Source organism: Ranitomeya imitator, chromosome 4, assembly GCF_032444005.1.
Source record: "Ranitomeya imitator isolate aRanImi1 chromosome 4, aRanImi1.pri, whole genome shotgun sequence".
Classification (NCBI taxonomy): domain Eukaryota; kingdom Metazoa; phylum Chordata; class Amphibia; order Anura; family Dendrobatidae; genus Ranitomeya; species Ranitomeya imitator.
Window position 1 is genome coordinate 464804551 of NC_091285.1, and position 16008 is coordinate 464820558.

The 16008-nt window shown below is 45.2% G+C and overlaps 1 protein-coding gene across 1 annotated transcript in view; it reads left to right on the top strand.

The window, feature by feature from the left end:
- Positions 1 to 16008, top strand: part of LOC138676489 (proprotein convertase subtilisin/kexin type 5-like) — a 349710-nt gene that overhangs the window by 316794 nt on the left and 16908 nt on the right. The window contains exon 13 of the mRNA XM_069765826.1: positions 981 to 1186. Coding sequence (XP_069621927.1) covers positions 981 to 1186 — 206 coding nt within the window. The remainder of the gene's footprint in view (positions 1 to 980; positions 1187 to 16008) is intronic.

Consider the following 16008-nt stretch of genomic DNA (forward strand, 5'->3'; position numbering starts at 1 on the left):
ATGGGGTCAATTCCATATGGAGCAATATATGCGGCTCATTCTATATGGAGCACTCTGTCGTGCCCATTATACTCTATGGAGCATTATGTGAGGCTCATTATTCTGTATGCAGCATAATATTGGGCTCATTATTCTGTTTGGAGCAATATATGGGGATCATTATTCTGTATAGAGGACTATGTGGTGCCAATTATACTGTATGGAGCACTATATGGGGCCATTATACTGTATGGGGCAATATATGGGGCTCATTATTCTATTTGGAGCAATATATGGGGCTCATTATTCTGTATAGAGGACTATACTGTTCGGTTTCTGAGCTAATGTAGAATGCACAATAGCTATCACTCATGTAATGTAAGACGTAAGTGAAATATTTAGCATTGTACTATCCCTATATTTCTCTGCCGTATCGGTGCATTATGAATTGTGGTATGTGTTAAAGGGGCCCACCGGGCCCATGAAAACCTGAAGCTGGCCCTGCATCCATGCACAGGTGGAGCGATGCTGATATTGTGCCTTCCTGTGCCTTCCTGTACCATACTGTAAAATGTATCTATGGAGTGTATTTTTGGTATTTTTTGAGCAGTCCTTACTCAACTTAAACTGTGTTATGCTAAAAAGAAGCAGTGAGACACATGGAAGGTGCCAAAAAGATGATGATTTACTGTTCTTATGTGTCTCTATTTTGCACTTTATGTACTGTACAATATGAGCTGTAAGGATAATCCCTGTAACACCTTAGTACCCCTACAGCTCTGCCTACTAAAGCCAGCTTTACTTGTGCTTTCAATAGACATTTTCCATTAAATTTACACACCAAACACATATTTCATTCACAATCCCTATAAGTAACATTACTACTAAAGAAAATACACAACTTAAATTTACTCTTATGAGAGCAACTTATAGTTGTTGCATGTCTATAATATATCATTTGTGGAAAACTTAATTTTAAACTGTGTCTTTTTTGTCCACAGATATTATAAAAGAAATAACCAATGTGATAAATGTGATTCTCGCTGCCAGCTCTGCTCTGGTCCTGGCTTGGATTCTTGTCTAGAATGTCCTCCAGGCATTTTCCAGGTGGAGGGTACCACTCACTGTGTTAGCAAGTGCCCCGAGAGATTTTACATACATGGGAACAAGTGCAGGAAGTGTCACCCAAGCTGCAGAACCTGTAATGGTAAGACTCTACTGTAGTCACAACCAGTGTAACTACAAAGTTATGGGCCCCGTTGCAAACTTTCAAATGGGCCCCCCCTCCCGCCAAAATATTTTCCATCCAAATCCACATCTTGCCCATGATCCTGCCCCATCTACCTCCACATTCTGCCCCATCTGTCTCCACATTCTGCCCCATCTGTCTCCATATTCTGCCCCATCTGTCTCCACATTCTGCCCCATCTGTCTCCATATTCTGCCCCATCTGACGCCACATTCTGACCCATCTACCTCCACATTCTGATCCATCTACCTCTATATTCTGCCACATCTGACTCCACATTCTGCCCCATCTGTCTCCACATTCTACCCCCTCTGACTCCACATTCTTCACCATCTGACTCCACATTCTGACTCATCTACCTCCACATTCTGACCCATCTACCTCCACATTCTGACCCATCTACCTCCACATTCTGACCCATGTACCTTCACATTCTGCCCCATCTGACTCCACATTCTGCCCCATGTGTCTCCACATTCTGCCCAATCGGTCTCCACATTCTGCCCCATCTACCTCCACATTCTGACCCATCTGCCTCCACATTCGGCCCCATCTGACTCCACATTCTGCCCCATGTGTCTCCACATTCTGCCCAATCGGTCTCCACATTCTGCCCCATATGACTCCACATTCTGCCCCATCTGTCTCCACATTCTGCCACATCTGACTCCACATTCTGCCCCATCTGTCTCCACATTCTGCCCCATCTGTCTCCACATTTTGCCCCATCTGAACACACATTCTGCCCCATCTGAATACACATCTCACCGGAACAGCAGGAACCGGAAATCTGCTGCTGGCTGATACCAGAGAACACGAGCTGCACACAACCAGGACTGAGCTGCTGCTGAGAGCTGAAGGACCTATGTTGACGTCATCGTCATGTGATCAGGAGGCGGAGCTGATAAATGGTGAAGGACCTATGATAATGATGACTTCACCACAGGTCCTTCAGCTCTTCCTTTCTAACAGTTCAGGTGTCAGCTACTGAGTTGATGTGTGCGTCCGGCAGGTCAGGTGGAGGGCAGGTCTGTCTTTTGCAGTGCGGGAGGAATCACCTGCGCAGCAACAGTTTTGAACTTTTTGCTGATGTCGGCATGCATCTGACCTGCCAGGCCCCTGACTCCCCTGGGCCCGGTCACAGTGGCGACTGCTGCGACCGTGGTAGTTACGCCCCTGGTCACAACATTATGTCTGAGATGTTTGCTCACATGTAAATGTGGTGCCCCTGAGGGTCCAGTCACCACAGAGGTACTGTACCTCAGCCAGAGGTATGATACCCCACTCTCGGGTAAGGAGGGGGCACTACCCGGTACTCGCACACTAGTATCCAGCACCACACCACTCCAGGCCAAGGGATCTGGGCGGACCCCTATTTAGGAAACTTGGAGGTAGAGTGACAGTTGGTAGTGTAGTGTTGTCATGGAAACAGGAGTGAGGTGGAGTTAGTAGGTGGAGGAGTCAGAGTGGTGAGAGAGTCAGAGAGGAGCTCCAGAGAAAAGGGGTCCTACTGGTCAGGGAAGTGAAGAATCCACCTGTGGCACCAGAATCCACACCGACCATAGTCGGGTGGAGGGACCAGGTCACAGTGGGGACCGGCCCCAGACTAGTGGAGAGACTGTAGGACTCAGCTAGCAAACCGGAGGCTTTGGTGTCTGTAGGTGCCACAGCCAAATCTACCCACATTCGCTAAAAAGGCAGCCACATAGGGTCAAGGACCTAAGGCTGCTGGCTTGGGACACTGTGTGTGAGGCGCAGGGCAGGAGTGTGTGAGCCAGTGCAGAGACAACCTTGAAACGTACACAACAAGGGGGTCCCGCAAAAGTGCATCCAACCTACACGAGAGCTGGCTGGACTACCGAACCAGAGGACACAGCACCCGGCTGGTGAATGTAACCGAAGACTGTGAGTAAAGTGTGAAAACTGCACTCTGCTGTGTCCTCAGAATTATTTACTGCATCACCTGTCCAATACTACAACAGTGACTATCATCAAATTTACCTTATATCTGCCCTGGGGCCCTGCTCTGTTATGATTAGCCCCCGCTCCAATTTCAGAAGCATCAACCTCGACCTGGAACGGAAGCGAAACATCTGGTTAACACAACACAGGGGCAGAAGAAAAACGACACTTTAACTCTTGAAAAGCTTCCACAGCAGCAGAAGACCAATTGACCACATCAGCACCCTTCTTGGTCAAATCGGTCAATGGTTTAGCAATACTAGAAAAATTACAGATGAAGCGACGATAAAAAATAGCAAAGCCCAGGAACTTTTGCAGACTCTTCAGAGATGTCGGCTGAGTCCAATCATAGATGGCCTGGACCTTAACAGGGTCCATCTCGATAGTAGCAGGGGAAAAAATGAACCCCAAAAATGAAACCTTCTGAACACCAAAGAGACACTTTGATCCCTTCACAAACAAAGAATTAGCACGCAGGACCTGGAACACCATTCTGACCTGCTTCACATGACCGGATGATTGAGACTCCCAATCATCCGAGAAGACCAAAATATCATCCAAGTATACAATCAGGAATTTATCCAGGTACTCTCGGAAGATGTCATGCATAAAGGACTGAAACACCGATGGAGCATTGGCAAGTCCGAAAGGCATAACTAGGTACTCAAAATGGCCCTTGGGCGTATTAAATGCAGTTTTCCATTCATCGCCTTGCTTAATACGCACAAGATTATGCGCACCACGAAGATCTATCTTGGTGAACCAACTAGCCCCCTTGATCCGAGCAAACAAATCAGATAGCAGCGGCAAGGGGTACTGAAATTTGACCGTGATTTTATTTAGAAGGCGGTAATCTATACAAGGTCTCAGCGAACCATCCTTCTTGGCCACAAAAAAGAACCCCGCTCCCAATGGCGATGATGACGGGCGAATATGACCTTTCTCCAAGGACTCCTTCACGTAACTCCACATAGCGGCGTGCTCAGGTACAGATAAATTAAACAGTCGACCTTTAGGAAACTTACTACCAGGAATCAAATCGATAGCACAATCACAATCCCTATGCGGAGGTAGGGCATTGGACTTGGGCTCATCAAATACATCCCGGTAATCAGACAAGAACTCTGGGACCTCAGAAGGGGTGGATGACGAAATAGACAGAAATGGAACATCACCATGTACCCCCTGACAACCCCAGCTGGACACAGACATTGATTTCCAATCTAATACTGGGCTATGGACTTGTAGCCATGGCAACCCCAACACGACCACATCATGCAGATTATGCAACACCAGAAAGCGAATATCCTCCTGATGTGCAGGAGCCATGCACATGGTCAGCTGGGTCCAGTACTGAGGCTTATTCTTGGCCAAAGGCATAGCATCAATTCCTCTCAATGGAATAGGACACTGCAAGGGCTCCAAGAAAAACCCACAACGCCTAGCATACTCCAAGTCCATCAAATTCAGGGCAGCACCTGAATCCACAAATGCCATGACAGAATAAGATGACAAAGAGCAGATCAAAGTAACGGACAAAAGAAATTTTGACTGTACCGTACCAATGGTGGCAGACCTAGCGAACTGCTTAGTGCGCTTAGGACAATCGGAGATAGCATGAGTGGAATCACCACAGTAGAAACACAGCCCATTCTGACGTCTGTGTTCTTGCCCTTCAACTCTGGTCAAAGTCCTATCGCACTGCATAGGCTCAGGTTTATGCTCGGATAATACCGCCAAATGGTGCACAGATTTATGCTCACGCAAGCGTCGACCGATCTGAATGGCCAAAGACATAGACTCATTCAGACCAGAAGGCATGGGAAATCCCACCATGACATCCTTAAGGGCTTCAGAGAGACCCTTTCTGAAAATAGCTGCCAGCGCACCTTCATTCCATTGAGTGAGCACGGACCACTTTCCAAACTTCTGACAATAAATCTCTATCTCATCCTGACCCTGACACAGAGCCAGCAAATTTTTCTCTGCCTGATCCACCAAATTAGCTTCATCGTACAGCAATCCGAGCGCCAGGAAAAACGCATCAATATTACATAATGCAGGATCTCCTGGCGCAAGGGAAAATGCCCAGTCTTGAGGGTCGCCACGTAATAAAGAAATAATGATCCTAACTTGTTGAACTGGGTCACCAGAGGAGCGAGGTTTCAAAGCCAGAAACAGTTTACAATTATTTTTGAAACTCAGAAATTTAGCTCTATCTCCAGAAAACAAATCAGGAATAGGAATTCTTGGTTCTAACATAGAATTCTGAACCACAAAGTCTTGAATATTTTGTACTCTTGCAGTGAGATGATCCACACATGAAGACAGACCTTTAATGTCCATCACTACACCTGTGTCCTGAACCACCCAAATGTCTAGGGGAAAAAAAAGGCAAAACACAGTGCAAAGAAAAAAAAATGGTCTCAGAACTTCTTTTTTCCCTCTATTGAGAAGCATTAGTACTTTGGGCCTCCAGTACTGTTATGATTAGGTAATTCAGAACCACAATGGACCTTGAAGTTCAGAGCACACAAAGTGACCTGACAATAACCAAAAGACATAGGATGAGCTCTGAGACGTGGGAACTCTGCTGACTGCAATCCCTAATCCTATCCAACCACACTAGAGGCAGCCATGGATTGTGCCTAACGCTCCCTATACAACTCGGCACAGCCTGAGAAACTAGCTAGGCCTAAGATAGAAAAATAAGCCTACCTTGCCTCAGAGAAATACCCCAAAGGAAAAGGCAGCCCCCCACATATAATGACTGTGAGTAGAGATGAAAATACAAACGCAGAGATGAAATAGATTTAGCAAAGTGAGGCCCAACTTACTGAACAGACCGAAGATAGGAAAGATACCACGCAGAGGGGGCAAAAAGACCCACCGCACCGACAAACGGTACGGAGGTGCTCCCTCTGCGTCCCAGAGCTTCCAGCAAGCCAGAAAAACCAATTAAGCAAGCTGGACAGAAAAAATAGCAAACAAAAATAACACAAGCAAAACTTAGCTTATGCAGAGCAGACAGGCCACAGGAACGATCCAGGAGGAAGCAAGACCAATACTAGAACATTGACTGGAGGCCAGGAGCAAAGCACTAGGTGGAGTTAAATAGAGCAGCACCTAACGACTTCACCACCTCACCTGAGGAAGGAAACTCAGAAGCCGCAGTGCCACTCACATCCACCAACGGAAGCTCATAGACAGAATCAGCCGAAGTACCACTTGTGACCACAGGAGGGAGCTCTGCCACAGAATTCACAACACTGCTCTTCCTGTGGGGAGCGGTACCATCTTTGCTGTGTCACCACAGGCCCCAGTGGACCTGAACCGCAGCGTCGGCCACCCCTTGCTGAATACCACGGGTGGCGTCACGAATCAATCCCAAATAACTTTCCCATTTACATTTTTATTGCACGCCCTGGGCCACGGAGTCTGGTCACGGCCCCGTGACATCCCCAAAGAACTAACAAGAACAAGATACACGGCACTCTATAGATTTGTGAGTAGAGGTGCTCAAGTAGGGTTTCCAGCCCCTTAAATCAACTGTATCAAACAGCTTGGCACTCAATAATGCTTGTAGAAAATAAAGTCATTTATTCTGCATCAGGACAAACAGATCAGCTGTGGCTCGTATCTTGCTAAACGTTTTCGGTCCTTTGTGGACCTTCCTCAGAGCAAGTTTATCTGGAGCGTAGGATCTGGACATATAACCAGATGCATGAGTATGCTGACACTATATGTAGAGGCAAATTTCAGAGGCACTAATGGAGACCTTGACTGAGCAGATTAAGCTGCTTGGGCATATGATGTGCCCACACTGTGCACGTTCTGTTGCCTGGAGCGCTGGTGGCGTACTGAGACGCTGAGGGAGTCACGCTTTTGATACAGTTTGATACATCCCCAAAGAACTGTCTGACCCAGTTCCGAGTACCCCACGCCCTGGTGGGTGTCGCATTAAAAAAGGTCATTCATCTACAGCTCTGGTTTGGAAACTTGGTACTAGGGAAACCTAGATTCCAAGAACTATTCAATGGGTTTTCCAGAGCTCATGATTTCTTTAGTGTATTGCTGCAGGAATAATCCATGTACAATGACAAACTATAACACTACAGGGACGGTAAGAGACTAATGCAATGTGCACCTTCCCAGCTATAAGAAAACAAACTCCCTGCAGGTTTTTTTAGATCTACAGCTGTTGTGACCTACTGGGAGTTATAGTTCTCAAACAAAAGGAGACAGAGGATAAAACGAAGAATGTAAAAGCAAAACATTAATACAGTTGCTTTCTTTGTCCTTTTTTGTGGAGGGGTCTCACTTTTAGTGCTTGGCAGGTTGGTGCTTGGGTTCATAGATACCACTGTTGTCATGTGCAGCTAAACTCCAGAATGTGGATGGATGCCAGGGATTTGTTGCCTGTCACCCAACAGTATAGTGGTAGGCAGCAAGAAACTAGAAAGTGCTAGATTGCCAAGGTGATGGTGACCTCCCAGCAGCTGTACACATGGAGGGATGAGATGAGACCCTCTGCTCAGGCTCAGGAGTCATCTTAGTAAGCAGCATGTATATAGGAAATTGGGTAGTTTATTATTACTGCTCATATGTCATTTTAACATCCGTGGTAGTCCATTTAAGGTAGCCTCCTCAGGGACCCACCATGGGATTCACAGCTCCATAGTGGACCACAAGTCTGTGCATACATACCTTCCTAGAGGATTGCTTTGTATCGCTAACTTGGCTGTTGATCTACTGCTATTGCACAATAGTACTTAGCCTACAGAGGACTCTCTCTCTCTACATACGTTGTCTAGTGAATCTATAGGGTTTGTATATTGTTTGAACCCAATGTATACATAACATAATTCTATCCTACCGCTTATGGCATTTATTACTATCTTATGACAATGTATATATTTTTCATTTAAAATATGAGATTCAACACAATGGACACAGTTTTGGTCCTCCACCACAAGCGGTATATGTTGTGAATTCTGTGGCTGAATTCACTCCTGTGGTCATAAGTGGTACTGCAGCTTCTGAGCTTCCTCCCTCAGGTGTTCTGCAGAGCTCGTTAGCTGCTTCGTTATTTAACTCCACCTGATTCTGTTTTCCTTGCTCCTTGTCAATGTTCCAGTATTGGATCTGAGCTCCTGGATCTTTCCTGTGGCCTGCTGCTCTGCTTAGATAAGTGCTTCTTTGCTTTTTGTTGCTATTTTTTCTGTCCAGCTTGTCGTTTGGTTTTGCTGGTAGCTCTGAGACAAAAAGGGTGTACCGCCGTGCCGTTAGTTCGGCACGGTGGGTCTTTTTGCCCCCTTTGCGTGGTTTTTGCTTTAGGGTTTTTTGTAGACTGCAAAGTTCTCTTTGCTATCCTCGCTCTATCTAGAATATCGGGCCTCACTTTGCTGAATCTATTTCATCCCTACGTTTTGTCTTTTCATCTTACTCACCGTCATTATATGTGGGGGGCTGCCTTTTCCTTTGGGGTATTTCTCTGAGGCAAGCCAGGCTTGTTTTTCTATCTTCAGTCTAGTCAGTTTCTCAGGCTGTGCCGAGTTGCATAGGTAGCGTCAGGCGCAATCCACAGCCACCTTTAGTTGTGTTAAGGATAGGTTCAGGTTTGCAGTCTACAGAGATTCCACGTCTCAGAGCTCGTTCTATTGTTTTTGGGTTATTGTCTGATCACTGTATGTGCTCTGATCGCTGGTACACAGTGTCCCTGGATTGCACTCATAACAGTACAAGGAGCCAAACTAATGATTCTCAATAGAGGGAAAAAAGAAGTTCTGACATCATTTTTTTTTCTCAGCTCTGTGTTCAGTCTTTTTTTTCCCCTAGACATTTGGGTGCTTCAGGACACAGCTGTGGACATGGATATTCAGGGTCTGTGCTCTTCAATGGATAATCTCGTTATAAATGTACAAAAGATTCAAGATACTATTGATCAGAAATCTATGCTAGAACCAAGAATTCCTATTCCTGATTTGTTTTTTGGTGATAGAACTAAGTTTCTGAGCTTCAAAAATAATTGTAAGCTATTTCTGGCCTTGAAACCTCATTCTTCTGGTAATCCAGTTCAACAGGTTTTGATTATTATTTCTTTTTTGCGCGGCGACCCTCAGGACTGGGCATTTTCTCTTGCGCCAGGAGACCCTGCATTGAGTAGTGTCGATGCGTTTTTCCTGGTGCTCGGATTACTGTACGATGAGCCTAATTCAGTGGATCAGGCTGAGAAAAATTTGCTGGCTTTATGCCAGGGTCAGGATGATATAGAAGTATATTGTCAGAAATTTAGGAAGTGGTCAGTACTCACTCAGTGGAATGAATCTGCGCTGGCAGCTTTGTTCAGAAAGGGTCTCTCTGAGGCTCTTAAGGATGTCATGGTGGGTTTTCCTATGCCTGCTGGTTTGAATGAGTCTATGTCTTTGGCCATTCAGATCGGTCGACGCTTGCGCGAGCGTAAATCTGTGCACCAGTTGGCGGTATTGCCTGAGATTAAACCTGAGCCTATGCAGTGCGATAGGACTATGACCAGAGTTGAACGGCAAGAACACAGACGTCTGAATGGGCTGTGTTTCTACTGTGGTGATTCCACTCATGCTATTTCTGATTGTCCTAAGCGCACTAAGCGGTTCGCTAGGTCTGCCGTCATTGGTACTGTACAGTCCAAATTCCTTCTGTCCGTTACCTTGATATGCTCTTTGTCATCGTATTCTGTCATGGCGTTTGTGGATTCAGGCGCTGCCCTGAATCTGATGGATTTGGATTATGCTAAACGTTGTGGGTTTGTCTTGGAGCCTTTGCGGTGTCCTATTCCGTTGAGAGGAATTGATGCTACACCTTTGGCCAAGAATAAACCTCAGTACTGGGCCCAGCTGACCATGTGCATGGCTCCTGCACATCAGGAAGTTATTCGCTTTCTGGTGCTGCATAATCTACATGATGTGGTCGTGTTGGGGTTGCCATGGCTGCAAACCCATAATCCAGTATTGGATTGGAACTCTATGTCGGTATCCAGCTGGGGTTGTCAGGGGGTACATGGTGATGTTCCATTTTTGTCAATTTCGTCATCCACTCCTTCTGAGGTCCCAGAGTTCTTGTCTGATTATCAGGATGTATTTGAAGAGCCCAAGTCCGATGCCCTACCTCCGCATAGGGATTGTGATTGTGCTATCAATTTGATTCCTGGTAGTAAATTCCCTAAAGGTCGATTATTTAATTTATCCGTGCCTGAACACGCTGCTATGCGCAGTTATGTGAAGGAATCCCTGGAGAAGGGACATATTCGCCCATCGTCATCACCACTGGGAGCAGGGTTCTTTTTTGTAGCCAAGAAGGATGGTTCGCTGAGACCGTGTATTGATTACCGCCTTCTTAATAAGATCACTGTTAAATTTCAGTATCCCTTGCCATTGTTATCTGACTTGTTTGCTCGGATTAAGGGGGCTAGTTGGTTCACTAAGATAGATCTTCGTGGTGCGTATAATCTGGTGAGAATCAGGCAAGGAGATGAATGGAAAACTGCATTTAATACGCCCGAGGGTCATTTTGAGTATCTAGTGATGCCGTTCGGACTTGCCAATGCTCCATCTGTGTTTCAGTCTTTTATGCATGACATCTTCCGTGAGTATCTGGATAAATTCCTGATTGTTTACTTGGATGACATTTTGATCTTCTCAGATGATTGGGAGTCTCATGTGAAGCAGGTCAGAATGGTTTTTCAGGTCCTGCGTGATAATTCTTTGTTTGTGAAGGGATCAAAGTGTCTCTTTGGTGTGCAGAAAGTTTCATTTTTGGGGTTCATCTTTTCCCCTTCTACTATCGAGATGGATCCGGTTAAGGTCCAAGCCATCCAGGATTGGACTCAGCCGACATCTCTGAAAAGTCTGCCAAAGTTCCTGGGCTTTGCTAATTTTTATCGTCCCTTCATCTGTAATTTTTCTAGCATTGCCAAACCATTGACCGATTTGACCAAGAAGGGTGCTGATTTGGTTAATTGGTCTTCTGCTGCTGTGGAGGCTTTTCGGGAGTTGAAGCGTCGTTTTTGTTCTGCCCCTGTGTTGTGTCAGCCAGATGTTTCTCTTCCGTTCCAGGTCGAGGTTGATGCTTCTGAGATTGGAGCGGGGGTGGTTTTGTCACAGAGAGGTTCTGGTTGCTCAGTGATGAAACCATGTGCTTTCTTTTCCAGGAAGTTTTCGCCCGCTGAGCGTAATTATGATGTGGGCAACCGAGAGTTGCTGGCTATGAAGTGGGCATTCGAGGAGTGGCGTCATTGGCTTGAAGGAGCTAAGCATCGCGTGGTGGTATTGACTGATCATAAGAACTTGACTTATCTCGAGTCTGCCAAGCGCTTGAATCCTAGACAGGCCCGTTGGTCGTTATTTTTTGCCCGCTTTGACTTCGTGATTTCGTACCTTCCGGGCTCTAAAAATGTGAAGGCGGATGCTCTGTCTAGGAGTTTTGTGCCCGACACCCCGGGGTTATCTGAGCCGGCGGGTATTCTCAAGGAAGGTGTCATTGTGTCTGCTATCTCCCCTGATTTGCGGAGGGTGCTGCAAAAATTTCAGGCGAATAAACCTGATCGTTGTCCAGCGGAGAAACTGTTCGTCCCTGATAGGTGGACTAATAAAGTTATCCCTGAACTTCATTGTTCGGTGTTGGCTGGTCATCCTGGAATCTTTGGTACCAGAGAGTTAGTGGCTAAATCCTTCTGGTGGCCATCTCTGTTACGGGATGTACGTACTTTTGTGCAGTCCTGTGGGATTTGTGCTAGGGCTAAGCCCTGCTGTTCTCGTGCCAGTGGGTTGCTTTTGCCCTTGCCGGTCCCAAAGAGGCCTTGGACACATATTTCGATGGATTTCATTTCTGACCTTCCCGTTTCTCAAAAGATGTCAGTCATTTGGGTGGTCTGTGATCGCTTTTCTAAAATGGTCCATCTGGTGCCCTTGGTTAAATTGCCTTCCTCCTCTGATTTGGTGCCTTTGTTCTTCCAGCATGTGGTTCGTTTGCATGGCATTCCTGAGAATATTGTTTCTGACAGAGGTTCCCAGTTTGTTTCAAGGTTTTGGCGAGCCTTTTGCGGTAGGATGGGCATTGACCTATCTTTTTCCTCGGCTTTCCATCCTCAGACTAATGGCCAGACCGAACGAACCAATCAGACCTTGGAAACATATCTGAGATGTTTTGTTTCTGCAGACCAGGATGATTGGGTGTCCTTTTTGCCGTTGGCTGAGTTCGCCCTTAATAATCGGGCCAGCTCGGCTACCTTGGTTTCTCCATTTTTCTGCAATTCTGGGTTCCATCCTAGTTTCTCTTCAGGACAGGTTGAGTCTTCGGACTGTCCTGGTGTGGATTCTGTGGTGGACAGGTTGCAGCAGATCTGGACTCAGTTAGTGGACAATTTGACCTTGTCCCAGGAGAAGGCTCAACTTTTCGCTAATCGCAGACGCCGTGTGGGTCCCCGACTTCGTGTTGGGGATCTGGTTTGGTTATCTTCTCGTCATATTCCTATGAAGGTTTCCTCTCCTAAATTTAAACCTCGTTTTATTGGTCCGTATAGGATTTCTGAGGTTCTCAATCCTGTGTCTTTTCGTCTGACCCTCCCAGACTCCTTTTCCATACATAATGTATTCCATAGGTCGTTGTTGCGGAGATACATGGCACCTATGGTTCCATCTGTTGAGCCTCCTGCCCCGGTTTTGGTGGAGGGGGAATTGGAGTATATTGTGGAGAAGATTTTGGATTCTCGTGTTTCTAGACGGAAACTCCAGTATCTGGTTAAATGGAAGGGTTATGCTCAGGAAGATAATTCCTGGGTTTTCGCCTCTAATGTCCATGCTCCCGATCTTGTTCGTGCCTTTCATGTGGCTCATCCTGGTCGGCCTGGGGGCTCTGGTGAGGGTTCGGTGACCCCTCCTCAAGGGGGGGGTACTGTTGTGAATTCTGTGGCAGAGTTCACTCCTGTGGTCACAAGTGGTACTTCGGCTGATTCTCTCTGGGAGCTTCCGTTTGTGGAGGAAAGTGGTACTGCAGCTTCTGAGTTTCCTCCCTCAGGTGATCTGGTGAGTTCGTTAGCTGCTTCTCTACTTAACTCCACCTGATGCTTTGATCCATGCTTCCTGTCAATGTTCCAGTGTTGGACTTGTGTATCTCTGGATCATTCCTGTGGCCTGCTGCTCAGCATAGCTAAGTGCTTCTTTGCTATTTGTTGCTATTTTTTCTGTCCAGCTTGTCTATTTGTTTTGCTGGAAGCTCTGGGACGCAGAGGGTGTACCTCCGTGCCGTTAGTTCGGTATGGAGGGTCTTTTTGCCCCCTTTGCGTGGTTTTCTTTAGGGTTTTGTGTAGACCGCAACGTTATCTTTTCTATCCTCGTTCTGTCTAGAATATCGGGCCTCACTTTGCTGAATCTATTTTATCCCTACGTTTGTCTTTTCATCTTACTCACAGTCATTATATGTGGGGGGCTGCCTTTTCCTTTGGGGTATTTCTCTGAGGCAAGGTAGGCTTATTTTTCTATCTTCAGGCTAGTCAGTTTCTCAAGCTGTGCCGAGTTGCATAGGTAGCGTTAGGCGCAATACACGGCTGCCTCTAGTTGTGTTTGGAGAGGATCAGGAATTGCGGTCTACAGCGTTCCCACGTCTCAGAGCTCGTTCTATTATTTTGGGTTATTGTCAGATCACTGTATGTGCTCTGATCTCTATGTACATTGTGTTACTGAATTGCCTATCATAACACTTAGGTATCCATGGTTGTGACCGCTAACAGCTAACTAACTGTCACTATATGAGTGGTCGTGAGCATGAATAGCTTAGCTGTTGCAATGCCCTGCACATGAGGTAAGCAACATAGCAACTCAGAAGAATCATACTACACTTCTAAGTGGAATTGTTTGCTAATATTATTATTATTATTACAGCTACTATGTATTTAGAGAGGATCTTGGAGATGGGAATACCCTTTTAACACTTTGATGTTAGAAACAAACTATAAAGTTATGATGCAATAGTACCTCACCCCAGCCAGAATTACTGAAGCTTATCATAACTGTAGACCACGTGCTTTAGAGTTTGCAAGTACACATGTACCACATATGGTAGCTCTGCCTCAAAGCACGCACGCTCTGGATTAGGGTATATTTTTTTAATTTTATCAGTCAAGATCATAACCTAAAGAAAGATCCCTGGGAAACTCTGCTTTTCAAGCATATCCACAATATACTCTCACACTCACACCCTTATCTCCTTTATATTCCTAGTGGCCAAACAAACTATAGCCTCAGCCTGGATAAAAACAGGACTAGATTTCAAGAAGTCAAGAGATGAATTTCTTGGTATATGATCAACGAGAAACTATCAGCTATGCTTACAGATAAAGTGCACAAATTTGAATAAATTTAGTTAGCTTGGTCAGAATATACCAACCACACTCCCATTGTGTCACCTCTGCTACGTCTGCAGGCTTCCACCATTCCTAACTCCCCTCAATAAACTTTCATTCAAAAGATAGATCTGGCTACCCACTTGGGCTTTTCCCTCTCTTTCCCTCTACCCTCATTTCAACCTACTACATTCCCCACTATTGTTTCCCTCTCTGTTTCCACTTAATTGTTTATATCGTTATATCCTGATGTGTACTTAATATGTTTCATATTTACATTTTCAATAAAAATTTACAGTTAAATTAAAATACGAGGTTCAAAGTTGTTGAACCCCTCAGAATGTTCCAATTTTCCAGATTTGGCCCTAAAAGGAACCTGTCATCAAAAATAAAGCTGTTAACTTGCAGATATGCGGTTAATCTACAGGTTAACAGTGTTAATATGCTGCCCCCCGGCGCCTGCACGCATCCGAATTCAGCGGGGAGAAAATGATCTTTGTTTGGTATTTAGTCATGGAAGCGGTGACCCCCTTGTGCAATAACTGTATCTAAACATTTCCAGTAACTGTTTTACTGCACATTGAATTGGAGGAATTGTAGCCCATTCCTCTCTATAAAACAGCTTAATCTCTGTTATGTTTGGTTTTCTCCCTCAAACTGCTCGCTTCAGGTCATCCTACAACATTTCTGGTTAGGACTGACTTTTGTGCCATGATACACAAATGTGTTGTGAATATCAGACTTTGATAAATTCCTATTCTTTAATTAAACCAGGTCTGAATGCCTTTGATTGTCAGCCCATTAATTATGAACACCAGACAAATTATCTGCGAATCAGACATACTTTTACAATTTAGACATGAGATATTGGATAATTTTCCTCATCTTAAAAGGGACAAAGTCTAGCATTTTTGACTCAGTTGTTTTGTTTGGTTCTCTTTATGTAGTTTTACGTAACACTTATGCAGAAATATGGATGCATACAGTGCCTTACCAAAGTATTCGGCTCCCTGGAAATTTTCAACCTTTCCCACATATCATGCTTCAAACATAAAGATACCAAATGTAAATTTTTGGTGCAGAATCAACAACAAGTGGAACACAATTGTGAAGCTGAACGAAATTTATTGGTTATTTTAAATTTTTCTAAAAATTTAAAAACTGAAAAGTGGGGCGTGCAATATTATTCGGCCCCTTTAACTTAATACTTTGTTGCACCACCTTTTGCTGCAATTACAGCTGCAAGTCGCTTGGGGTATATCTATATCGTTTGGCATTGTTGCCAAAAAGTTCGATTTTGGTTTCATCTGACCAGAGCACCTTCTTCCACATGTTTGGTGTGTCTCCCAGGTGGCTTGTTGCAAACTTTAAACAACACTTTTTATGGATATCTTTGAGAAATGGCTTTCATCTTGCCACTCTTCCATAAAGGCCAGATTTG